The 26,134-nt window shown below is 42.4% G+C and overlaps 2 protein-coding genes across 21 annotated transcripts in view; one reads left to right on the top strand and one right to left on the bottom strand.

Annotated features, from left to right (window-relative positions):
* PWWP2A (PWWP domain containing 2A) overlaps positions 1-7,509 on the top strand; it is a 77,210-nt gene extending 69,701 nt beyond the window's left edge. For 9 of the 16 annotated variants that reach the window (XR_015167909.1, XR_015167908.1, XR_015167906.1 and 6 more), the window contains 2 exons: positions 2,861-2,980; positions 5,400-7,509. Coding sequence is in view for 3 of the 16 variants with exons in the window: in XM_086412699.1 (XP_086268825.1) it covers positions 2,861-2,980; positions 5,400-5,413 (134 nt within the window). In the remaining 13 variants the exon portion in view is untranslated. The remainder of the gene's footprint in view (positions 1-2,860; positions 2,981-5,399) is intronic. The other 7 variants (XR_015167910.1, XR_015167907.1, XR_015167905.1 and 4 more) reach the window with 1 other exon arrangement.
* Positions 7,510-13,661: 6,152 nt separating this feature from the next.
* TTC1 (tetratricopeptide repeat domain 1) overlaps positions 13,662-26,134 on the bottom strand; it is a 48,676-nt gene continuing 36,203 nt past the window's right edge. For all 5 annotated transcript variants that reach the window (XR_015167918.1, XR_015167919.1, XM_086412722.1 and 2 more), the window contains 3 exons: positions 23,892-24,040; positions 21,537-21,591; positions 13,662-14,279 (listed from right to left, as the gene is read on the bottom strand). Coding sequence is in view for 3 of the 5 variants with exons in the window: in XM_086412722.1 (XP_086268848.1) it covers positions 14,146-14,279; positions 21,537-21,591; positions 23,892-24,040 (338 nt within the window). In the remaining 2 variants the exon portion in view is untranslated. The remainder of the gene's footprint in view (positions 14,280-21,536; positions 21,592-23,891; positions 24,041-26,134) is intronic.

Genomic DNA, 26,134 nt, shown 5'->3' with positions numbered 1-26,134 from the left:
ACTTTTCAGGCACATGGTGGAAAGTACAGGCTCTTGAGCTAGATAGACTTCCTATGCAAAACCTGACTTGGATCTGCCACTTCCAAGCTGTGTGATCCTGGGCAGGTTACTTCAGTGTCATGATCTGTGAAATGGGGAGAAAAATATTACCTCTTCAAAAGGTAATTGTGAGAATTTCAATTTTCAGAGCAATAAAGTGCCTGGCCCTAACACTTAACATAAATACTTGCTGTTATAACTACCACTTTCTGTATGTGGCATAGAAATTTCATTCTGGTAGCTTCGGATAGTATCTTTCTGCAACATACATGCAGTATAAACTTTTTTTTAACAACTTAAATTTTTTTGTCTGAAAGTGAAAGTGAAGTCGCTCAGTCATGTCCGACTCTAGCCCACCAGGCTCCTCCATCCATCCAATACTCCAGGCAAGAGTATTGGAGTGGGTTGCCATTTTTTAAATCTGAAAATCCCACTAATCATAGTATGATCAGATACCTAAAAGTGGCATGATCTGAGTAGTCTCAACAGTCACCTGTGGAGAGCAACTGGGTTGGAGGTCATGGAGGTTATAGTGAGAAGTCCATGAACACTGCAGCTCTTGAATGATGAAGAGTAATTTTGCTTCAGACACTTGTGTACTAATGACCAGTCACCATCTCAGAAGGCCTTCAAAGGCATGAGCAGCGTCTGAGCTGGTGGGGCTCAGTGGGGCAGAAGTCCTCTTAGGAAGACTTTCCAAAGGCATTAGAGCTACAGAGGTATACTTCTCAGCTTTTAAGTAGCATAAATTAGCAGTTTTTGGTTTTCTTGTTTCCTGGAACCTTGGTGTTTATTATTTTAATATTTTGCCAATTGGTGAAAAAGTGGACATTAACTTGAACATTCCTTCTTAGTGCCACTGGTGTGATTTGAGTAGGAGATCGTTTCCCATTTCTAGCAGGGAAATACCTCACATTCCAAGGCCTTGATCTGTGTGTGTTGTGGTTGTATTTTCCAGAGAGTAGTCATTTCTATCTGCGGCTCATTTTTGAGGTGCTGTTGTTTACCAACCTGTGATTTCCCCTCACCATTTAGTTTTTAGCAGGGAGTCCAGCTGGGAGTGGCACATCTTGGTGGGAGTCCTGGAATGCTGGGAAGAACTATGCAGTTTGTCTAAAACCCTAAAAAAGAACTGGTTAGAAAAACAGCATTGAGGCTGAAAAACCAGAATGTCTACTGTAAAATGTTTTTCCTGGTGGTTCATGTTGCATCATGCTACTCTGTATTAAGAGAGGCAGCAGGATGTATGTAATTTTAGTTCTTTAGTTTTTAATTCTGGGCTTTGCTCTAAGAGTGTGACCTCCTCTACTTCATTCCTTCATGTGCTCTAAAAAAGGGAAATTCTTACCTGTTCTGGTTTGCCCCTTTATGTCTTTGCTTGCATCCCAGGGAGTAGTTGCCATTGTTGCATGTAAGCTTTTCTCTTAAAAAGGACAAAAATAAGTACTTTACAGTGAAATCCCTGCCTTTCATGAGGTTCTCCTATTTACTACCTCACTGTCAGGGTTTCCTGGTTCTTCCTAATGGATCCTGTGTGGTCAATTCTAAAGAAAAACCTTGAGACCCTAAAAGCTTTGAGGGGAAACTCAGCATTAGCACAAAAGACTCACAGGCCAGGCTCTGTGGACTGGGGTCTTGCATGTTAATATTTTCACAGCATTTCTGGGCACTGGTGGGGTTAATGCATAGGGTAAGATTATTCTTTGATGCAGCTTTTTGACCCCCTCTTGCCTAGATGTGAAAAGGAGATTCTTTAGAATCATTGTTGAAACCTAAGTTTTACCCATGGAGGGAGAGAGGTTCAAAAGATAATTTTTTGTGCATTCATATTTCTACTTGTGTGATTGCTGTTGGGTTATAGCTAATAGTATATTTGTTTCCCCATAAACAAAAGGGTAAATAACCTCATTATTGAACATCATTTAAGGAATCTGTTGAGTTAAAATTCAGTAAGTAATCATGTTTATAGATCAGGTGTGTAACGTTTCTTCTTTTTCAGTATCAGAAAAGCCTATTTTAAGGTTTTGATTAGCTACTATTTCTGATTTAGAACTTAATATTATAGGGACTGGACATTATCTAAATCAGTGATCCCAGAGTTGCCTACACTGATATGATACATGAGTTGTTACTTATATATATACTATATATACTATATATATATACAGTATATACTATATACTGTACTTAGAGAAAAAAGGAAACAAGCAAATAGGTTAATAAAAAATAAGGCTGAACAGTAACCCTTTAGTGTTTGGTGTTTGGTCTCTCTTCTGAAAGCCTCAGAGAAAGCTTTCCTTGTCAAACCTATTTCAAACAGGTCTGACCTCACAGTAAGTTCAGCTGTTGAATGGTACGCAGAGGTGCCACTGGCATTACAGAGAAAGGGATTCAGGCAGTTTTGGTGATTCTTCAAAGCAGAGTCTCTGAGCTCGTTAATGCAGGTAGGGATGACAGCTTTGGCCCTTGTTGAATACTGAGACAATCAGGACTCTCTCACCACTAGGCTAGTGTTAGGCTAGTACAAGATTTTTGTCAGAATTAAACCATGAGTTAGCATTGGCGGGCAACATTTTCATGAGCCTTAAGGCATTTTGCGGCTCAACTGACTTGGGCTGGAGAGTGCCCTCTCCTGGCCAAGACTGGTGTGTACACACCTCAAGTCTACCAGCGCTTCCCATTGTGTGAAGCCAGCAAGCTATCTAGAATAAATTCATTATGAAAATTCAACTGAATTTTAGTCTTTTTTTTTTTTTTTGGTAAATGGATGAAAAAGAACTCAAATGCTCTATTTTTGTTAACTTGGTTTTTTCTACCATAGGTCTCAACAAATGGCAGCTATTACATCAGACAGTGACGAGCGCTGCTGCTCCCTTACAGTGTCTGACAGACCACTGTGGATTCAGACTGGGAGCATTGAAGTTAACAGTGAAACGGGCAGGTCTGTCTGTGCTAAGCCCTGCCACAAAGTGAAGAGGGCATCATGTCATCACTTATCATTCCCTAAGTAGATTAGGCTAGACATAAAAGAATGCACTGGTTCTTTTTCCTTTGTTTTCATTGACCTTGGTAGCTGGGTGTACCTCATATTGGTGGTAGTTTTTGTGAGTGAAAATAGCTTTCAGTCACTATTACTTGTTGTGTTTAAAAAAAAAAAAAAAAAAAGGAGAGCCGCCTCCGGAGCACTTCATGATGGAGAGGAGTTATCTCCTAGGGTGGGAGAAGCTGGGTGTCCAGTTGCAGAATTATGTCAAGTAGTGACTGAGGCTCCACAGAAAGTCAACTAGTGGACTTGTCTTTTCTCAGTCTTTTGTCTCTTTTATATTCATTAACTATTTAGTCATTAATATATATATTAAGAATATATATCTGTATGTAAACATACACTTAGTGAATTAAATCAACCTCATTTGTCATTTACATGAGGCAAATCAAAATTCAAGACGGTGGCAAAAGATAATGCTGAAGTACAGCTGTAATCTTTCTTCACATTTAGTAAAACCTCCTTGGATAATGCACAAAAAGCTTCTTTGGGGCTTTTGTAAGGCAGGAAGGGCTTAGGGATTTTTGTTGTCATGCTGCTTTTGAATTTAGGATCTTTTTTTTTTTTTTTTTGCTTCCTTGAATTAATGCTGCTTAACTCTGCTGTTTGAAGCTAGTGAAGAGCTGTAATTGGGCTGTATCATTGTGTATGAGCTGAAATTTGCAAACCAGGTCAGAATGGCACATTTTGGATCAGAGATTGTGGCTAGAATATTTTGGACTCTAAATATTGTGTAGGAGTCTTAGGTACTGGTGACCCCTTGAGGGAATAGCATTTTCAGTTTTCTTCATCTCCCACAGGAAGCATAGTAAACTTCAATCTTTGGCTTTCCTGCCAACTTGAATAGGCCTCACTAAGGTTGAAGCCAGATATTGGGAGAGTCAAAAATAGAAATAGAATTGTGTATAGAATTGGCTCTTTACCTTTTTTTCTCTTTCAGTTTTACAATGGGGATATTTACTTCCAAATTTCCATGAGTCTAAATTTATTAGTATTAGTGTAATAGTCTTAGAAAATAAAAACTTTTCTTAGCTCAATGTCAGATTTTAAAATCATGTTAATGATTCCATTGCTTTAGTAAGCATGGACTACTGTTGTTTTGATGTGTGCAGTATTTATGGCTAGAAGTAACTTTCTATTGCTGGAGAAGAAATGTGATAGATGCCCTGTGAAATTTATAAGCCTTGATCCAGTAAGTGAATGAAGCCTGGCAGCACTGGGAAGTTTACATAAGATCAAGAGTGCTATCAAAAAATGAGAACTACACCTACTCTGAAATGTCTGGAAGTCAAATACTGGGAAGGACGGGGATGGTTTTCCTTTTTCCCTTTTTGCTTTGTCTATTATTATTCCACTGAAGATACCATATCTTTTTTTTTTTTTAATACATTTGACAAAAAATCATTATTCTTTCCAGAGATCACCTCTTTTGGAACTCAAACCCTTACTGGTACTTAGGCTTCCAGGTTGGAAAGGCAACTGTAGAGGGTTTCAGTGGGATTGTACCACTTCCTGGGATCAAAGTGAGGTTGTAATGTTGGGCCTTCTGGTCATGCTCCTTAGCAGTGATTTTGATAAGCCTCATCCTTATAAATATTCTGTTCAGAGTCAGGCTTTCTGTTGGAGGTACAGTGCAGAGTGGCTCTGCTGGTAACTTGGTCTGCTGGTGTACCAAGGACACTGTGGTCAATGGAACCAGTTGTCTTCTGGCTGCAAAACAGTACTGCTGATGCCTTTGGATGTGCTGCGTGTCTACCCCGGGGAGGCACCCTCCACCCCTCTCTCTCTGTTTCGTTCTTACATGTGTGTAGACAGTGTCATCTGCAGCAATTTTTACCTGGTTTTGTATATAAATTTGCTTCTTAATCCTGTAGGTAGCCTGTGCTAGAGGAAGACTGCTGGTGTTTCATGGTCCACAGCGGCAAAACTGATTTGCAAACTTTTCTATTGTTACTTGTGAAATGGCAGCGTAAAGGACAAAGCTAAAATCCCCCTTTTATTAGGCAAACATTCACAAATAAGTGTTGAAAAATATACTCAAGTGCAGATCGACTCTGTGACGGTGATAACCATTTTATTTGTGTTGGAATTTGCCCAGATATACTTTGGAAAGAATAGGAATGCTTCTGCTGGTTTATAGTGGCAGTAAGTTGTTTTCTCAAAAAAAAATGCACACTGGTCAAATTTAATTGATTTTAAGTAAAAAATCAGGTGTGATCCCACAATCTATATAGGGCTTAAAAAAACAAGGACATCATTTTTATCATAATTACTTGTGCTTAACTACATTTTCTTCCTTTTCTTTACTATATTTCAGCACAAAGACATTAGCAGGCTGCTGGTTTCATGGACCTGTACCACAATGACAGAGAACACCAGAGCATCAGGACTGAATGAAATTGGAGACTCAGATTTTTAAAGCTGCACTAAGAAGTAAATGTTCAGGCAGTGATTAAAACCAACAGTCTATAAAGAGGCACTTGCATATTGTGCTATATTAAACTGAAGAAAAGGTATTAGGGGAATATTTTATTAAAAAAAACCTATTGCAATAAATTATGCATGAGATGAGGAGGAAAGTGATGTGAAATACGCAAAGAACTCTTGAATTCTATGTGTGAAGAATCACTGACAGTACCTTCTTTTGAACGTGAAGTTCTCAGTACAGTTTGGACACGCCTAAAAGGCACAGGATGATGACAGAAATGCTGAATTATTTTTCATATTAAAACTGCTTTCTCCAAGGTTTACTGTTAATCAGCTCAGAAACGATTATCTAACATCCTACTAAAAGGATGGTAAAGTGTCCCTATACCCCACCAAGAAAATTTGGATCTTTTCTTTAATAAAGCAGGACTATGCTATCTTAAATATACATTTGCTTGTTAGAACATATTAAGATGTATTTATTTGCCACCAGTATTTAATGTTTTCTGCACATTTTCATAACTACATTCTTAACTTTCAAATTCTGACTCCAAGTGGATAGGCTACTGTCAATCTTGGAGTGAAAACATACTCTCTAGGAACTAGTTCTTAATCCTGCTGAGCTGGAAAGGCTTTATTCTTCCTGTCCTTACTGATTTTATCGAGTTCACAAAAGGTGATAATATCTGAATTTTGATATTGACCTCTCTCCACAGAGAGCCCCTCTTTCTAATAAGTGCAAGAATTCCTCAGAGGTGTCCGATGGGACTTGATCCTGGGGAACAAGCAGCAGGAACCATAAAGACGATGAAGTTTTCATGCATAAAGTATGAATTCTTATTCACAGAGACCATAATGTTTTATCTATGAAAATTACACATTATAAAAGACCTTACTTTTTCTTTTTTAATGAATGGAGAAAACATTGAGAAAACCAGATGAACTTGTTAGTACTACATTTTTAAGGCATTTTATATTTGATGGTGCCGTACTTTTAATAATATACCTGAAGTTTTTTAGTGGCAATACTGATTTATTTTTTAAACCAGAAAGGTAATCCATAGTGATTACTTAATACAAAAGGAAAAAAATGCCAAAAATAAAAATACAAAATTCATTTGAAGCAACATAAATGATAACTGAGCATTTGGCTTCAGTGCTCAAACTTTGCATAATCTTACTATATGTGTTTGGAATTACTTATTAACCCCACACTCAGGATTAACACACAGTTCTGGGTAAGTTTTAGAACATTTACTATACCAGCTAGGATCTGTTTTACAACCCTAGAAAAGGTAGGCAGTCTTGCTTCTAGCGAGTTTAATGCCAACCTTAATTACGCTGTAACTAAAAGTCTTGATTCCATTCTAAGATTGTCTTTATAGAAAATTTTTTATTATGAAGTCATTGTACATTTGATCAAGTCTGAAAGAGTCAGCTCAGGAACTGCAGCAGCAGGAAGCTCTAAACACAAGCGACGCTCTGCTCTGGCCCAGAGCTTAGGCTGGGGTCCCTCTTGTTCTTTCAGATCCGTAACCCAGCAGTACCACTTCAGGCTCATTTCTGATAACCTGATAACTCCCAGATCATAGCAGATTTTGCATAATCAAAACTTCTAATTGCAGAGTGATGGAAATGACGAAGTAACATAAAGGCAAAAAGAACTGGGAGAGATCAGGTTTTAAGTATCTAAACATTTTTTATGACAATTCTCAGTGGTGTTTGTTATAAACCAGACTTTCATTTTTTTGAAAAATGAAACTTGGTGGTATTTAAAATCTAGACATACCATGTTTGCTATTTCACCTTCATTGCTTTAGTTGCTTAATATTTAAGCTTTGCTTCATGCTACCTTCATCTGTATTTCAAATCTTCACAAGCCTATTTCATTTTGTAGACTTGAATGACAATTGTTTCTCATCTAAACTATGCTGAGACCTAAATGTTAAAGAATGTTGTGTAACATATATTCAATAAAGTCTTGATTTTTTTAAAATTTAGTTATTTAAAAACTATTTGTTTACTACTTAGGAGTTAGGTTTTAAAGATTATTTTTAAACTGTTAAGATTCAACCACTTGTTCTCTAGGAAGCTGTTTTTAAGCAGCACTGCTTCCTTAGGAGAACAGCCTATAATCACTGGGAGATTTTATGGGATGTCTTTATGACCAAGGATGGAGGAAGGGAAACTAGCTTAATAAGGAACTTGTGCACAAACATTACTGTTTTCTGATAGAAACAAATAATCTACCATTCAGAGCTGGATGTAACTAAACATGTACTGTTGGGTTTGTCTTAATTTCAAGTAGTTCTACTCTTATGGATAAATGGTTGCTTCTTTAAAAGCTGAGTACCTCCAATCTGAGGGCAAGTGTTTGACCAGAAACACTCAGTTGTTAGGAAAAATTAGCCTCTGGACACCTACTGGACAGCTGAGATTTAAAAAGGCTGATCTAGAAACCTAAAGTCAGGTAAATTGTTTTTTTTTTTTTTTTTTTTTCATTTAAGTAAAGCAATCCTTTAGAAGGCTGCCTGTTATTCCAGAGTATATACACAAGAGTCTTTAACTGCAAACATTCTCCCATTTCAGTTTACCTAAATGTGTAAGAAGGAAGCCACTGGAGTATCTCCCTGGGAATGCTGGCATGTCACTGCACATAAAAGTAAGCCGTTTTCTTGCTTTTATACGTGACAGCTCATTTCTACTCTTTCAAGTAATGATTCTTCCCTCAGTGCTTTGAAGAGAGTATACTGTAAGTGTTTCTTAAGCATACTTTTCTCTGGTGAACAGCACCCTGCCAAATCTTGGCTTATTCACAAAGAAGTTTCATGGCCTTTGCTTTGATATCAAAGGGTGATGACCTTGCGATGAAAGAATACAACTCAGGCATTCTGTGCCAGAGGAAGAAAGAGCTGGCTAAACCAGTGGCTAGGTCATTGTCCTAAAGAGTTAATACTTCTAGGATTAGCCCTTCATTGCATTGTGGAGCACGGTTTTAGAAGCAACCTCACATACAGGAGGCAAAATGAGTGGGTGATATTAGGATGATGCTTCTATCTCAACAGGCACTTCCCTTGTAGCTCAGTCAGTGAAGAATCTGCCTGCAGTACAGAATAACCTGCTTTACTCAGTAGAGACATGTATTTTAATCTTAGTTCTATCAGTTACCTTATTGACAGAAGAATCACTTAGTGGCCACACTGGCCAAGATGAGGTATGGAAAACAGGTGTCTCACTCAACTAGCTCGAGTTCTTATTCAGCCAAGGCCAAAAACACAGGTGACATCAGGGAACTCTACAGAATAGTTCACTCAGGGAATAATCCTACTTTTCTGAATTCTGCCTGTGCCCAGGGCCTGAAGCCTGTGGATACTGAGCAGACCGCCCACACCTGTAATCTAACAGAGGCAAACGGATTCAGCAATGGGCAGTGCCCCGAGGTAAAGAGGAGCCTGATGTGTCCCTGCTCTAGAAACGCAGGGCCAGGGGCTTCAGTGAGACACAAAGCGACCTCACAGAACGCGCTTCCACAGAGCTGCTTTCATGCTGGTAGAAAGGGAGCGGCTGGAAAAGCTGCCTCCTGGCCTCTGGAGCCGACTGAGAATCCAGTCAGTCACACGGCTCTTGGAAATAAGACAGTTTCCCAGCTAACTCCCTGAGGTAGCGCTGCAGATAGCATATCTGTTCTGGGCAGCCAAACTATCCCTACACAACAGTCCTGTGTCCTTGAGACTAAGTACCAGAGAGTCCTCCAAAGCCTCCATCCTTTGAAATGCAAACACTTTCCCATCTCACACTGTTCCCTTGCTTCCCAACCCTGGCCTCCTCCTTGTCTTTAGTTTGCTTGACGATGCTCATGCTTGCTGATTTCTGACTTGGAGGGCAGTGTGCCTGGTGTGATGGGGTGTCAGATGCGGACCTCCGCTGGCACAGCACTCCACCTGGTACTAGGAGTTCCACTGTCTGCAGATCTGGCTCCTCACACCTGGAACTAAAGGCTTCCTGAAGAGCATCTGGGTTGATTCCCTTCACATCTGTCAATCATGACATGTTTGGAGAAGCCCCAGTGCCTGACTTGGGGTTGCCATCTGGGTAGGCTGTATTTTTTTTTTTTTTTTTTTTTAGCAAGGTACAACTAGCAGCTGGGACTTGATCTCACCCACAGATTATTAGCTGTGGGCTACCCTGGCAGTGAGGTGACAGGCTTTGCCGTGCTTCAGCTAAGGTGGGAGGGAATGTGAAAGGAAGCTGTAGGGAGTCTAATTCTAGTCTGGCCGATAGAAATTCTCAGGAGTTTATTCCTAGCTTGCAGCCCTCAGAGGGTTGAGAAATTAGAAGAAAATGGAGTATTTTTTTAACCCTAGAACATTTCAAACATCTGTAAAGGCAGACTGGTATAAGAAATAAACCCCATGTACCCATCTTTACCTTAAAAAATTACTTACTCACAGGAAGACTGAAATTTTTGATACTCTGAAATACGAGGACATCCTCACTAGTTTTCATAAACTAACCTCTAGTTTCCTTGATTGCCCTTTGGAAGTTCTTACACAGTCACTCTGATGCTCTATGGGCTGGCTGGTAGCAAGTAACCCATTTCTCATTTTCAGGAGTACTAATGGACTCAGTCTAGTATGAGCTCAAGGCTGCTCTCCAGACAACAGACAGTGACTGGAAACTGCCATTCTCTGCATTAGCTGTGCAGCTTCCCTGAAGAAAGAGAATTTCCAGCCACTTCTGGTGGAATGTTCACATATCAATGCTTCCTTTTCTAAAGGAAATCCAGATGAGAGAAGGACTCAGCTGCTTACTACTGAAGTGCAGAGAGGGGTAGGCTGCAAAGGATGAGGAACATCTCACTGAAATTGCTTCCAGGAGATTTTTCCTAGGGTGTGGGAATGTGTTATCAGGTACACAGTATACACCCATAGGAGGATTTGAGGAAGATTTCAGTGCCTTAACAAGTAAGGCAGGGTCAAAAGCAGAAGTGATCAGAGAGCAACATGGACAGAGCTGTGGGCTGGCAGTGACCCCTGGGCTGCAGGCTCAGTGAGACTGAGCTCTGGCAGCCAAGGGCCTTCCTTTCCCACAGGGGAGTGCACACCCAGAGCTGAGGAGGAAATGAGTTTAAGCTGCTGCTGGCTCCTGTCGGGTGTGGTGTCCCAGGTTTACACTCTAGTCTTGGAAGGTTATTGGGTCCTGTGCTTTAAAGATCCTTCTCACGATTAAAGCAGCCAGTAACTTCTTTCCATTCTCCTTGGCCTCCTATCATAGTCTTCCCCTTTGACATTCCAAGATTTGCTAAACCGGCAATTGTAAGGCAATTTGCAGGTCTGCTCATTAGCTCCTGGGAACAGATAACCTTCCGAGTACACCTTCTAATCGGGCTTAGATTTAACAGCCACTGCCAGCTCCCCATTCCACGCCAGTCCAACCTGACAGTAACATGCCTCCATAAAGTCCCTGTGCCTCTTCCTACAGCAGTCTGGATTGAGAGCTGTAAGAAACTCAGCAACAGGCTCGGACACCAGCATAGAGATCAAGGAGCACCAGAAAGAATCACCAGGCCCAGCCACATTTCCTCAAGCAGTTTTCTATCTTCAACTACACAAAGTGCTGTAGGACTAAACATTCACACCTTTGACTCTACCTGAGAAACTCTGGAGGTCCAGTGTGTGAGGTCTTGTCATCTTACTGCAGCTCAAACACAGGCCCAGTGCTGCAACGTTCAGGTCATAACCTAGCAGCTCGGCCACTCCCTGCCTCAGCATCTCGGCATGCGGTTAACATTCTCTAGTCCAGTAAGCACGATAACTTTAAGTTACGGTATCTGGGCAGTGGGTCAGACAAGGTGCAAAAGGGTAGGGAAAAAACCCAGCTGCAATGCTTGTGATGGAAACATAGAAAAGGAGTTCTTAGAAAAGGGCTGGGTTTTAAGAATAGAATTTAACCATACTTCAGATCCATGATGCATGTGCAAAATGAACTAAACCCACAGTACACTCTGCACAGAAAAACTACCACCCAAGTGTGACTGTAACAGAGCCAAGCCCTGGGTAGGCCTACTGCAGAGGCTCCCATGTATGAGAAAGCTGCTCACGTGAGAACCAGGAGGTGGCTGAGACTGCGGACACACAAATAGAGAATATAAGGTGACCTGGAAGATGGAGGGGAGCATGAAAGCAGAGGACAAGCTGGGGGTTTCTGAAAGTCTCAAGATAAATCCTTGTAAATATCCAAGATGCAGAAATGAAAATTTTTAAAAATCAGGAGGCATTATGTTTACAGGCCAGGGTGAATGATCACCATCTGAGGCTATTCTACGTGGCTGCACAACATGGGCTCGACTGGCTTTAAGGGACTCTCTACAAATGTCTTTTTGAGCTGCAAAAAACCAATCAACCACCACAGGCACTAAATAAAGAAAGAAAGGCCACAGAACCTAGAGACGTTTGGATAGAATGATTGTTCACACTGAGACCACTTCTTGTGGAACAGCCTTCAACAAGAGTTCACTAAGCTTCTCTAGTAAAGCAGTAGGTGCTATTAAGATAAATATGGCCCTTACCTTCCAGAAGCTCACGGTCTATTCATGGAGGCAGGTAAGGAATAAGTAATGGCAATTCTAGAAGATCCAAAATTTTTGTGATCCACTGCAGTGTCACTGGCATAAAAATAAATGTCTCAGCGTGGATTACCTTAGAAGTCTATTCTGGTATACCTTTTTTGTGGGGTGACAAAAGCATCACAGACTTTTAAATCATACATATTATAACATGAGGTAAATACAGGCCACCGTAATCTGACAAATGACTTTCAAGGTGGTCCAAGGCTCCCCAAGGGTTCCTGGGACCCTTTCAGATGTCTACGAGGTCAAAACTTTTCATAGTGGTTATGAAATAACTTACTAACAAAAAATAAATTTTATTTTAAAGGAATATTTTAAAAATTTCTATTTTAACTTCTATATAAATATTGATAAATATCAAGACATTAGTCCACATAAATCAAAGAGCTCTTTAAATTTTTTTTTTTTGCTTTATTTTTTTGGCAGCACGTTGTGGCACGTGGGATCTTAGTTCCCTGACCAGGGACTGAACCCATGCCTCTTGCAGTGGAAGCGTGAAGTCTTAACCACAGGACTGCCAGGGAAGTCCCCTCCTTACATCATTGTTCTGAGCGTGGAGTAGTGCTGAGATCGAGAGGTCGGTGGAGTGCTGGGCCAGCAGGGCACTGTTGCACAGGGAGCATGTGCCACCGCCAGCTGGGCCATGCAGCTTTCAGCCAAGGTTTCTGTGCTACGTGTGTGATTTCTCACACACCTTCTGGGAAAAATTAGATACCAGATTTATCATAAAGACAGCAAAGCAAAACTAACCACATTCTTTTTCCTTCCCCCTGATAAACTGCATGAAGAATCTGATTTCCATCTAGGAGACAGGACTTCCCTGGGGGTCCAGTGCTTCCAATGCAGGGGGCATGGGTTCAATCCCCGGTTGGGGAGCTAAGATCTCTCATGCTGCCCCTGCCAAAAAACCTGGGAGACAGGCTTAGCGAACCACAGACTGTGGATACAGCAGATCATTGCACTGCCTAACAACAGACGCTAAGAAGCTTTGAGGAACTGATCAAAAAAACAGCACAATTCTTAACACTGGGAGCATGCATACTGCATGTCATTTACAGAATTATACGTGTACTTCATTTCTAACATGAAACCTGAATGTCACTGCTTTTAACACTTAAACCATAACAATCAAAAGCTTTTCACCAGCACTGAGGATTAGAAAAAAACTACCTTTGAAATTTCTGGGTTCATGGAATCTAAGAGAAGATGGTTTTGTTCTGGGATTCACATACCAGCATTCCTAAACGAAGCCATTTTAAGTAAGACTGGTTACTTGGTCAAAAACACTGATTTCATAAGCATCTGCACAAACCTTGAGAGGCCCGGGACAGCTTGTGAGGTGGGGTTTCTGAATCTTAGTACATGGTGGATGCTCAGCTCCTCCCGATCATCTTCAAGGTGGCAGCTAAGGCTCTGGGAGGACTGGACTCCAGTAACACTGCTCGAAATCAACACTGCCTCCTACAGCCAGAACGCCTTCTGCTCTAGCTGTTATTTTGGGGACAAAATTCACAACCCAGCTCAGACTGTCACAGAAAGCATTTATTACCAGAGGAAACCAGGAGATGCTGGAGCCCACGCAGGGCAGTGTGTGCGATTGGGGCGAGGGGACAGCAGGCGGGGACCCCATCACACATGGCCGGGTGGTCTCTGCCCAGCAGGTTTGCTCAGCCCACGAGACTCCAGCTGGGTTTGTGTTTGTGGAGCTCAGGGAGGTGAGTCTCGATAAGCAGGCTTTCTCCTGGACAAAACAAAGGACAGCTGGAACCAGGGCAACAGCAGCACAGACACCACCGTAAAATGGAAATCAAATTATGCTCACTGTATCAGGAAGTGCATTTCACCCTGATCGTAAAACAAGGGGGAGAAGGGAGCGCTGGGCTCTACGAGACAGCCTGTCTCTGAGATCAGATGCTTTTAGAAGTTAAACACTGGCAGGGCCTTTCCCCTTGCTAATCCAAGCAGCACACAATTTCCAAGCCAGCTTTAAAAGCTATTGTTATCTTTGTTATCTGTTGTTATTTGGATTTTGAACAAAATTGATGGAGTAGGAGCCAGTAGAGGAATCCTGTTTGATCTGGAAATTCTCTGTGGAGAGTCCAAAAGGCCGGAGAACCAAGTTCCCAAGATCTTTTAGTTTACCTGCAACGTAAAAAGCAGAGAGTCCAGTAAAAACAGGGAGTCGGCAGAAGCAAGAGATTCCAACTGCCTTCCTATCTGACTACAAAACACAGTATTCCTCTGCAGTTAAAGAAACTCCTGCTTTTAAAATTATGAAACCCTCAGCCCTCAATGTACCAACAGCAGAGCAGTCATTTCAGTGCCATCCACCTGAGCCATTGCTTGCACAGATGAGCACAAGGGGCCCCGCTGGGACAGCAAAGCTTCTTGGCCACACTGGCCAGAATCCCCAGGGGACAGGCTCTCTGGGCTGAGTGATGAGCTGCTGCCTCGGGGACTGAAGGCCAAGCCTGGCGGGGAGGGCTGAGGCGCCTCCAAGTCTGTTCTCCATGAAACAGTAGAGCCACTTGCTGAATCTAATTCCACTCAGCAGATTTCTACTGAACCTGAGGTTGAAACTCAAGAGCCTCCTGCTTTTCCAAGTCAAGTCTCAGCTTCCAAACCAAACTCATCATTTCTGGGGAAACGGGAGATCTTGTTCTCCTGCACAGCTCCATCAACCTCAACAGCCTAGTTTCCCTCCCTGAGTTTCGGGCTTTCTTTGTCAATCACCAGGTGAGTTCACGTCATAAAGTCAAATGAACACACACAGCATAACCATGGATTTTTATGTTGATTCTCCATGTAAGGGGGACATGGAGCTTATACAAAAGTAGGAGTTTCCAGGACATTTGGGAGACTGGGATTTGTGGGGCAACAGGATGGAATATTTGAAACTAGGGTGTTTTGGAAAATCTTGGCTAAGATGAGTAAATATGCATTTCAATCATTTCTAAACGGTTCTAAATTTTTCTTGCAGGTCTGCTTCCAGTGGAGAGGAGGAAGAGGATAAAAGAAAAAGAAACCCCTGCTCATCAGAGGTACAGATTCCTTCTCACCTTGCTGCCCTTGTTGGCAGCTTTGTTACTCTAAGATCTCCCACTTTGAAATAAATCCCAGATAAAGAACTTAAAGATGCATGCTTTTAAATGCCAAGGCCTTTCCTGGGAACTCTTGGAAAGAACTTCTGGACTCAGTCTGAGATTTAGCCCCCAGAAAAGCTCACCATATTCACAGAAACCCAGACTGACCACTCTCCAGACAGGCTTCCCAAACCCAGAACACATGTGCTCAGTGTGGAGGAAGAGTCATCGCACAGGCCTCGTCCCTGCGCGCCGGGGGCAGCACACAGAGGCCCCATGTAGGGCAGGAGACAGATGCGTGAATAGGAAGCCAGGAAAGACAGGGCCTCCCCAGGAGAGCACAAGTCAGCCAGAACTCTGGCAGTTTGTCTTGGGACTGAAGAAAGAGGACAGGGAGGGAACCAAACATTTAAAGAAGCCCACTAAAATGTCACTGCTGGCACAATCCTTGGCTCCTCTGACACAGAGTGAGTGAAGCAAGGAGGTGCCTGTCCCAAGGCTCTGGACTGTCAGCCAAGCCTGGGGCCATCACCCGGGGGAAGGGATCACTGCATGGCCATGTCCACGGCCGGAACAACAATCTCCAGGGCAAATGTGTGTATTATCTGGTGTCCACTACAGGAGGCACTGGGATCTAAAAAATACGAGTTACTCTGGTGTAACTTCTGAGATGCTCACAGTCTAGCAGGCAGACACAGATTGGGGTGAGTGCAGAGGAGCCCCCAGGCCCGTGCGGGGGTGTGAGGCAGGCGTTTCAGGAGGGCAGAGGCCCTGAAGGATGGGAGCAGGTACTGAAGGTGGTGAGGAGGCCCCTGTACCTTGGAGATGGCAGTGAAACCAGAGCACGAGTATTCACACTGAGGACAGAGTGGAGCAGGGGCTGTGCACCGGCCCTCGCTTTGCCCATCAGGCTGAAGCGCCTGCACCGCAAGGAGCTGGGAACCTTGGCCTGGCTGATTCCACTGAGTGGCAGCCAGAACACGCACTTCTCTGGATGCAGGGCGCCTCCACGCCAAGGTCGCAGGTCCCACAGCTGTTCAGTCAGTGACCGAGCCCTGCAGAACAGAGCAGGGGCCCCTGTGACAGGCGGTGTTGGCTCCCCAGTGGCTTTGCTGAAGCGTCCCTGGGACTAACCTGCAAGGCAGGACTTCTCTGACCCAGGTCCCTACTCCTCTCAGGGACCTGACGGGATCCCAGTCACGTCCAGTTCCCTGTCTCTGCTCACTTCCCCTCGCAGGTGTTCCCTCTAATAAACCCCTCATATTTCTAATCCAATCTTTGCTTCTGTTTCTCCAAGGTCCCAACCTAACACGTGTGGCATCACTTTTTCCTTTTATTCTCGTATCTCTGCCCTCCTAACATTCCACAATAGCTTGACTATTACCACCAGCAGAACAGAAGATGGGAAGTCTGCCTGCTAAATAGATAACGCACATAAAATCCCTGGCAGGTACCAGACACGTAATAAAGACACATGATCAAACAGTCTCCATGTAAGAGAACACCTGAGGTTACCTGACTTGAATTAACCAACATGTACCAAGTACGTATGTGCAGTGGGGATGCAAAGATACATGACACTGTCTTTATACCAAAATAAGCTTAGGTCTGATGGAAAAGCATACACACAAGGCAGTTCACATGGAGTCAAGACGTAAAATGCTATGAGAATCAGTAAGCAGATGATCCCCTCCAGCTTGGGCAGGAAGGAGGGAGACCTGGCAGAGCTGTGTACGTGAATCTGCATTTCAGTCACCAAGGACAGGCAGAACTGCAACGGTCTGAGACAGAGGGAGTAGGCAGTGCGGTGAAAATGGATGGAGACGGGGGCAAGGGAGGGCGGCAAGTCCACAGGACTGAAAGGAAGTGGGAGGGTGCGGCCAAGGCCACTGATAGTTGGAGAACAGTTTTCAGTGTTAATAATGCTGTGCGGCAAAGTGAAGAACAAACCCAAAGGTTCTGACAGAGAGCTAGTGCAACATTACAAGAAAGAGGCCATTTATTCACTGAACAAACAGCTGATGTCTATGCTGTCGGGTAAAGAAGCTCTGAAATTAGGGGTATGGAAATAAAAGACACAAACTACTATATATAAGATAGATAAGCAAAAAGATACACTGGGAATTATACCCGTTATCTTGTAAAAACTTCAAATGGTGTATAACCTGCAAAAATACCTAAGCACTGTGCTGTATACCTGAAACTAACACAGTGGTGCTGATGATCTGTTTAGTTGTCACGTCATGTCCGACTCTTTGCGACCCCATGGACTACAGCCTGCCAGGCCCTTCTGTCCGTGGAATTCTCCAGGCAAGAACACGGGAGTGAGTTGCCATTTCCTTCTCCAGGGAATCTTCCCAACCCAGGGATGGAACCTGCCTCTTCTGCACTGCAGGTATTTTTTTTTCTTCTGCTGAGCAACTTTGTAAATCAACTACAGTTCAATTTGACAACGCTCTAAAATCAGTGTAGGACCAATGGGGACATAAGGAGACAGAGCCCAACATTAAGGCAGAACCAAGCTGTGGTGTCTGCACAACTCACCCTTACCGTTTACGATGGTGGTAGACAAGCACCTTCAGTGAGAGCAGGCTTTCGGCTGTGCACACGATCACATGCTCAGACTTCCTGCTGCTGCTCAGTCAGGCTGGACTCTCAGAGCCTCAAGCAGCTTCTGCACACCCCAGACAGGACGATCTGCCATCTGGCCCATCTCCGACACCCTCCACTGGCTGCCAGATTTCACCCGCCCCTTATCTGGGCAGTAATCAATCAGGTTCCCTTCTTTCCACTTGTAGCAAACCTGGTACCCCACTCGGCCTGAACGTGTCCACATGTCCTTAACTGTAAGGATCTCACCTCTCAGACCAGATCCCATGGCAAAGAGAAGAGTCCAACAGTGCTTGGGCTCAGACAAGAACACTTAGGACTAGAGACCAAGGCTTGGCACTGGATCCACTTCTGATAAATATTGAATTTCTGTGTCTGCAAGCAACACTGCATTGTAATAAACCAACTGACTTGTTATACATCACTTCTCTTTGGAGACAGTGACTGGGCAGTAGTCAGCTTACTGTCAGGAGAGGCAGGAAGACAGTTTGTTTTCACCTTCTCAAGATCACTGAGGGGGAGGCCTCGTGGAATAGATCCTCTATTAGGAGAACCAGACTGCACACAAGTGAATCCTGACACTGCATTTCCTCTTCTGAGGCAGGAAACTAAGCCATGCAGCTGACTCCTAATGTCCTCTGAGCAAAAGGCAAATTAAGAGACAGCACAGAAAACAGAAAATAAAATTTACACCCAATTCAAATGCTTATATATTAGCTCCTGGGTGAAAGTGGAAGTCAGTTCCTTACCAAGCTAACTATCAAAGCAGCAGGAGTGATTCTCCCGAGAGGAGGAGCTATGGGAATAGCAACCAGGAAATGAGGCAAAGTGCAGGGAGGGCACTGAAAACCCCCAACTGGCCTTCGCTACTGAGGGGCAACAGCAACGCGGGCTGGCTGAGACTCTCTGCTGGCCAGACCCACTACATGGCAAGTGCACAGTCTGAGCTAAGGACTAGGGAGTGCAGCAGGAAGAAAAATGTGGGAAAGGAGCCTGGCTGCAGCAGCTTTCAGGGCCAGTAACAGGCGAGGGAACGACCAGATTCTAGGACCCTGAATCACTTGCACAGAAGCCCTTAATGCGAAGGAATAGTCAAAGGAACCCTTACAATGACACGAACAAGTTACTTCCAGCTCCAAATCTCACTTTTTAACATGGATCATACAAGGTGGTGTTCTTAATTTAGTTCACAAATGCACACTCATTAGGATGCTAGTGGTCAGGAGCAAACACCTGAATAACTTCAGGACTCAGGGGACTGGTAACATGTTCCAAGAAGGTGGAAGGAGGGGATGGTACAAGTGGAAAGCTGGACTGGATGACGAACAAAGTCCCCGTGTGTGCCGAGCAGCTGGAAGCTAGTGAAAGAAAGGCAGGGTCACTGGGGCAACACCTCGCCCACGGCTCTTGACCTTTGAAGGAGTCAATAAGTTTCATGTCCAGCTCTAGGTTTTCCAGGTCAGGACAGACTCTCAGCTGAGGTGGGAAGACAGATCATCTGGAATGGGTGGAACAGAAGCTAGATGCTCTGTCCAGGGCATCTTTCCCACCTCATCAAACCAGTGACTATACCCTGCAGTCCTTTTAAACCTTATGTTCCCTGGCTACAACAGGGAGGCTGTCTTCCCAGAGAAGAGAAGAGGGCAAACCAGTAAACACTCCAGTGACTGACCCCTTTCCTCTAATCTAACGTCAGCACGATCATCCTCTCTGGCAAGGACTGTGGCACTATGACCAATGGCCACTCCTGTTCTAAGGATGACATTTACAAACGACAGGCTAAGAAGAGAGGAGCAAGTATGTTCTGCCCACTCACAGTTTCAATTAGAACTTTTTTTCCCAAGGAGGGGGGTACATTTCCAACAAAAAGGAAGTCAAGTTACAGACAGAAAAGGAAAAGAAAATCAAGAGTACCGAACAAACTAAAAGTCATGCAGTCCACTGCAAAAAGCCTGCACGGGACTTCTGAGTAAGTGATACGGCTCTGCGCATCTGGAGGGACCAGCCTCCAAGGATCTTAAAGTGCACGAATCAAAGCTAGTTCATGCGTAACGAGGAGGGACACATCAGGAAGCTCATACAATGCTGAGAGTGACTTCTCCCTTTAAGGCTCTCCTATGGTAGATGCTACCAAGAAGCAGTATTTTATGCACTATCATTATATTCATGAAGAAAATAAAGGAGTCCGCTCATTCAGACTACTGATGTGTAACAACAGACTGACGCATTATTTACCAAGCAACTTACGTTATTTCATGAAAGGAACAACGTAAGTAACTGCCAAAACCGCAAGACAAGAAACATTAGCTTATGAGACCTGAGTGACAAGGACAGATGGAACTTAATTCCATCTGGAACTGACAATGGCAGTAAGATTCAGTTTATATCTATCCATTTATTGTTTCATGGTGATTAAAAAAAAAAAAAATGGACCCAGAGATCAGTGCCTAAGTGACCAGTATGGTCATTCACCAAGTCTTCTCTTTCAGCACAAAATCCAGCTCAGCTAAATGCAAACACCTTTTTCCTTTTTGCTAAAATAAATAATCATTTTGAATAGGTGAGGAATACTCTTCTTCCTTCTTTGAAGAAAAAGTACCTCCAAAATAACTTTTTGGCTCAAACATGGTGTCAAATTTGATTAAAAATGTAAATTAGGGAAAGAGCCAATTTTGGAAGAACTGAGGAAGGCTCCAGAGATCTGCCCACGTCTGAAGCAGCTCTCCTGGGAGTCTGAGTCCACCCAGCAGGGCCCACACTTGGATTTACTGGGTCAGTAGTTCCTCCTCAATCAACTCTCTGTCAGTGATCTTTTGGGAAATTTGTCTCATTTTCTGACACTGATTCCTAAAGGCCATAAATGGTCAGGCTCAATTTATTTTAAGTGATCTTTCCTTTTGGCCCATGTGACTGCAATTCATGATATAGATTCTTCATAAGGAAAATAAACAGGAGATCATGAACAGACAACTATCACACAGGTTCTAAGCAGACTGTGCTGGGCAGGTCTCTGTCCAGGAACCTTTACTCCTCTTGGTCATGCAGACTGTTTCCAATGAAGAGCCCTCTAATCCCAACCATAAACACGGTTTGGCCAATATAAGAACTAACTAAAACACGGGTCAAATGAAACCATTTCCCCTGACCCTCCACCCACAGAGTTTTTTGCCCTCTTCCCATTTACTACTAATTCTTACCCTCTCATGTCTTCTCAAATACTAAAGGGCCTCTGAATGTTATTTTCAAAACAAAAATCCCCTTGGTTTTCACAGGGTACTGGCTTGTACTGATTGCATCCTAATGAACTTAAAAACTGAAATTGTTTCCTCAGTGAACAAACTCAACCGTTTTTATGAAACTGATGATCTGAAAGAGAGATTGGTGGCACCCCCAGGGACGGGAGTTAATTATGTTTGCATTTTGAAGGCAGGAAAACTTACCAAAAAAATAAAAGCAAAATGGAAGTTTAGTTTTTGAAAAGCTGATATCCACTCTAAACTACACTGGTCCTTTAGAGTCAAAACTGAGTAAGAACTCATGAGCCCCAAGTTGCTGGTGCCCCATGATACTGGTACTGAACCACAGAAAGGCCTCAAAGCTGTTTCCAACTGTTGAGTTCTCCTCTAATGAATAAAGGGACGGATGGCTGCGTCCCCCAGCTTCTGAGCTGTTTATGGTAAAGAGAAGGCAAGGGAGGCAGACTTACCTAACATCTCTTCCTTCAGTCTTTCATTGCGTTCTTCAATCTGCTTAGGTAATCTCTGAGGGAAAAAGCACCAAAACAGGGTTGTGAAAATCTTTTGGCTTTATTTTGAATTTGAGAAACATTTTTACAAACCTTGTGTGAAAATGAGATCAGGTTAAAGCACACATATATGATCCTACCAACTATAGAAAAATCCCAAATATTTCTCTGTGGGGGCACTACAGAGACAGGAGTTTTGTTTGGTTCAATGCTATACACAGTTCCTGGATCACTGGAGTGGACTCAGCAGGGCCTCAATAAAAATTTGGTGAAAAATACACATACACACACACACACACAGAACATCTGAAAGGATAAACATCAGATGTTTACAGTGGTATATTCAGGTGGTGGGATAATGGCTGATATTTATAAATAGTTTCTGCTCACTTGTATTTTTTAACTTGAAGTCCTTTCTTTATGTAACTTAATTGTTGAGAAAGCATCAGATCGATATTTGATATTCTGAAACGATCATCCAGTTTAGGGTTTTGCAACCTTGGCCCGATAGTCTGGACGGGGCAGTCTGCTGTCGGGGCTGCCCTGTGCACAGTGCAGTGGTCAGAGCACCCCCGGCCTTTAGTGATGCCAACAGGACGCTCCCCACCATGGCACAGTGACCCCCCACATAGCCAAATGTCCCCCGGAACCAGATCGCCTCCAGCTGAGAGCCACAGATCTTCTCTGGGCACTTTTAGCTCTAGAGTTGCCCCCACACACTCTGCGATTCCAGTATTAACTCCGTTGTAATAATTCAAGATAAAATAAATTCTTTACGCCTATAACAACAAGCTTTAATAAAAGGTTCCCTTTGTCTTAACACTAATTTGACAAGGATAAAGGCCACCATGAATTTAGCCAAGATTTTAAGTACTCTATTCCCTTTCCTCATGTCCAATTTAAGTTAATCCTAACACCATTCAGAGATACGTTAAAACTCAGATAAAGGATTAAAAATGCTTTCAAATTGCGTATGTATTTTAATTACCCAAATGAACCTTTCTCCGATTACTCCATATCTAGGTAAATAAAAGACCTGTTGTAACCGAAGGAACTCACCTCAAGTGGGTATAAAAACAAAGCTAAAGAAAACCCAAACTACCTAGGATACTGATATTAATGCATGGAGACGAGTCAACATTTCTCAGGTCTGCCTGGTGGAAAAACAGTCCCATGAACTAAATGGGAGATCCTGTGGAGTAGGGGCTCAGATGCCCTCAGGGAACTGACAGGAAACGTAAATAAGTAATGGACCGGGTGTAAGCCAATAGCACTGGTGTGCTCAGCCATGTAATCGGAGCACTCAGCCCCACGCCAGCATGTGCGAGTGCAAGGAGGAGCCCACATGTCCACATTTTCCAACTTTCAAAAGGAGCCCAACTTAGATTTTTATCCATTTAATTTTATCCACTTGAAATGGATAAAAGTTTATTCATTTAAAAATTCTTTCCATTTTTAAATGTTGGTATGTAGCCTCAATTAAAAAAACAAAACCAAAAAGTCTGGCTAAATAAAAGATGCCTGTAGCTCTCTGGCTCCTGCCATCTCAGCTACATACTGGGTTCAGGACAGACCTCTCCATTCTAATGCCCTCTGAAAAGTCTGGCAATCAAGAAACCTGTTTAGTTAAAGCCAGTATCAGTCAAACTTATTTGAACACCTATTATTTTGGGGCAGTGAGACACACATCCAATTTTGTAGGAAATCCTTAAGAGTATACCCTATGCATTGGAGATAAAGAGTGATGATAGAGGTAAAAGCACAAACATACAGTTACTTTTAAAGAGAGGAAAACAAGTAATATTTAGTTTTAATTTACTACTGACATAAAAATATGACATTTAGAAGGAAAAGGATTTTTAGTGACAAGGACAAGAACTAGAGTCATTTTAAGAAGGATAAAAAGATTAGGATATGTTTAACTGGAAATGTTCTGCACATATGACAATGAGTAGAAACTTGGTGACTGAGTAAGGAAAAGAAAACCACAAATTTATTATCTATAATACTAAGGCTCACTTTCGACTAAACTGTACACCTATAAGCAGACAAGGTTTCCCTAGTCCAACAACAAAATAAAGTTCTTGTTAACCTAGAGGTCAAAGGTTTATACAACAGTTTTAGAATGAAGGTTAAACAGTACAGGGTGCAGTGCGCTGCAGCCACCATTTCAAAGCTCTATCTCCTGCATATTCCTTCCAATAAGCTTTTCAAAAGCATACGAATGGCATGTAGTTGTGTCTCAGAAGATTATTTAAGATTCAATGACTAGTAACACAAGGAATAGAAAATATTTTTGTAAAAAATCAGGTTTACCATGCAAGCTTCTCTTGCTTGATGTACTGATGGGTCTTTTTCTAATATGGATTTATAGTCTTCCAGGGCTTCATCCAGCTTGTCAGTCTTCTCATACAACTCTGCTCTCCTCAGTATTGCCCTGATATAGCTGGGGTTTAACTGAATTGCTGTAAAAAGGGAAGAAGTAACTGTTACCATGAGGAAAAAGGGCCTACACACCCTCAGTTATATCAAGTTTCCTCAATAATCATTCTTCATGGCTCCATAGGAAGAGTTATTTGTTAAAGGTTATACCTAGGGTCAGCAAACTTTTTCGGTAAAGGGCAGGTAGTAAAGATTTCAGGCTTTGTGGGACAGACTGTTACGACTACTGAACTCTGCTATTGCAGCATGAAAGCAGGCACAGACAATGCCTAAGCAAATAAGGGTGATTGTATTACAATAAAATTTTATTGATGGGTACGAAAATCTGAATCTCACATAATTTTCATGTGTCCTAACATGTTACTTCTCTTTTGATTTTATTTCCAATGATTTAGAAACGTAAAAACCATTCTTAGCTTGCAGGCTGTACAAAAGCAGGTGGCATGCAGGCTGCATTTGGCTTGTGGCTGTAGTTTACCCAACCCTGGTCTATACCCCAAGTCCTGGTTTCCACCTAGATCCTTCACCCACTTCAGAACAATCCAGAACAACAGAGCTCAAGTGTACAGTGAAAAAGTGAGAGGGAATTTGAAGGTGCATGTTAAAGAACTGAGGCAGAACAGTGGCAGACTATCATTTACTCTCGTTTTCTAGGCCTCAACTACGGAGGTCACATAATGACAACTGAGGTGGTATTTTTAGCTAAATCCTCACTGTTCCTTCAAACTCTTGCTCTAACACCCTTAGGTGACTAGTGTATAATATCCTCTCTTTTATCCAACAACAAATGCCTTATAATAATCCGGTGCCCATGTTTTGGTTCAAGTACACTACATTCTTGTATTATTTTTTGTGTTTTTTATTTTTTCTGTTAAAAAGCAGTATCATGACTCTAAAACTTTTTTCTTTTCAAATGATATCCTCATTTTTAAATTCATTCATGGTTTCAGTAACTGTTTGTTTATACCTAATATATGCACCTAGGGTAGTGACCCTCCAGAGTACAGTGTAACCAGAACAGACCAGGTCCAAGTCTTCATGAAGCTTTAACCTATTCCAGGAGGCAACAGAAGATGGCATACAAATAATTTCAGATAGCTGTAGAGCTACAGAGAAAAATAAAACAAGGTGATGTAAATTCAAAAGAAGAGGGGAATAAGTGACTTTATAAAGAGTGGAAAGAATATGAAAAGGGATTACTTGAGGGAAGCCAGCTATTTGAAAAGCTGAGGGAGACAGTATAGGAAAAAGAACTAAAAAGAGTAAAGGATCTAAAAGCAGGAATAACTTCGGCATCTTGGTGACAGGCAGAGGTGCAGAAGAGATGAGGTTGAAGATACACAACAAGCAGGTCATGGGGGCCTTGCTGGCCAGGGAAAGGAGCTTGGACTTTTTCTATTTTGTATTTTTTAAAAAGTTTTTATATTGGAGTAATACAGTTGATTCACAATGTTGTGTTAGTTTCAGGTGTAGAGCAAAGTGATTTAGTTATATACACACACACACACATCTATTCTTTTTCAGATTCTTTGCCCATTTAGGTTAATACAGAGTACTGAGTAGAGTTTCCTGTGCTATGGAGTAAGTCCTTGCTGATTGTATATTTTAGTTATTTATTATAACTTTTATTGGAATATAGTTCATTTACTAGACCTTTTAAGTGTGGTAAGAAGCCACTGGAATCGTTTCAAGCAGATTAAGACATAATCTGATTTACAGTTTTAAAAACTCACTTTGGCTACAGTGTGAAGGGTATGGGTGGAAGCGGTGAGACAGCTGGGAGGTCACTGCAATAGCCCAGATGACAGAGGGTGCTCACTAAGCTGCTAAATGTGGAGATGGAAAGGAGAGGCCAGATTAAGGGAATGTCTCTGAATCAGAGCCCAATGGACTTGCTAATTAATTAAGCCATGTGGAATGAGAGAATAACTCAGGGATGACTCCAAAGGTTTTAAAGTTTCAGCAAGTGAATGGATAATAATGCCATTTACTAGTATGAAAAAAACTACCAAGTTGTTTTCATGCATTCATGTATGTGTGGGGGACTGGGAGGCACCAGAGTCTGTTCTGGGCACATCTGCTACGCCATGGGACCAGATGTCCCAAGGAGATGTCAA

The sequence above is a fragment of the Bos grunniens genome, chromosome 7 (genome assembly GCF_055505025.1).
Source record: "Bos grunniens cultivar Pamir isolate PY7600 chromosome 7, Bosgru_T2T1.0, whole genome shotgun sequence".
NCBI lineage: Eukaryota > Metazoa > Chordata > Mammalia > Artiodactyla > Bovidae > Bos > Bos grunniens.
Note: the sequence above shows the minus strand (reverse complement) of the source record. Positions and strands in the feature narration are given on the sequence as shown.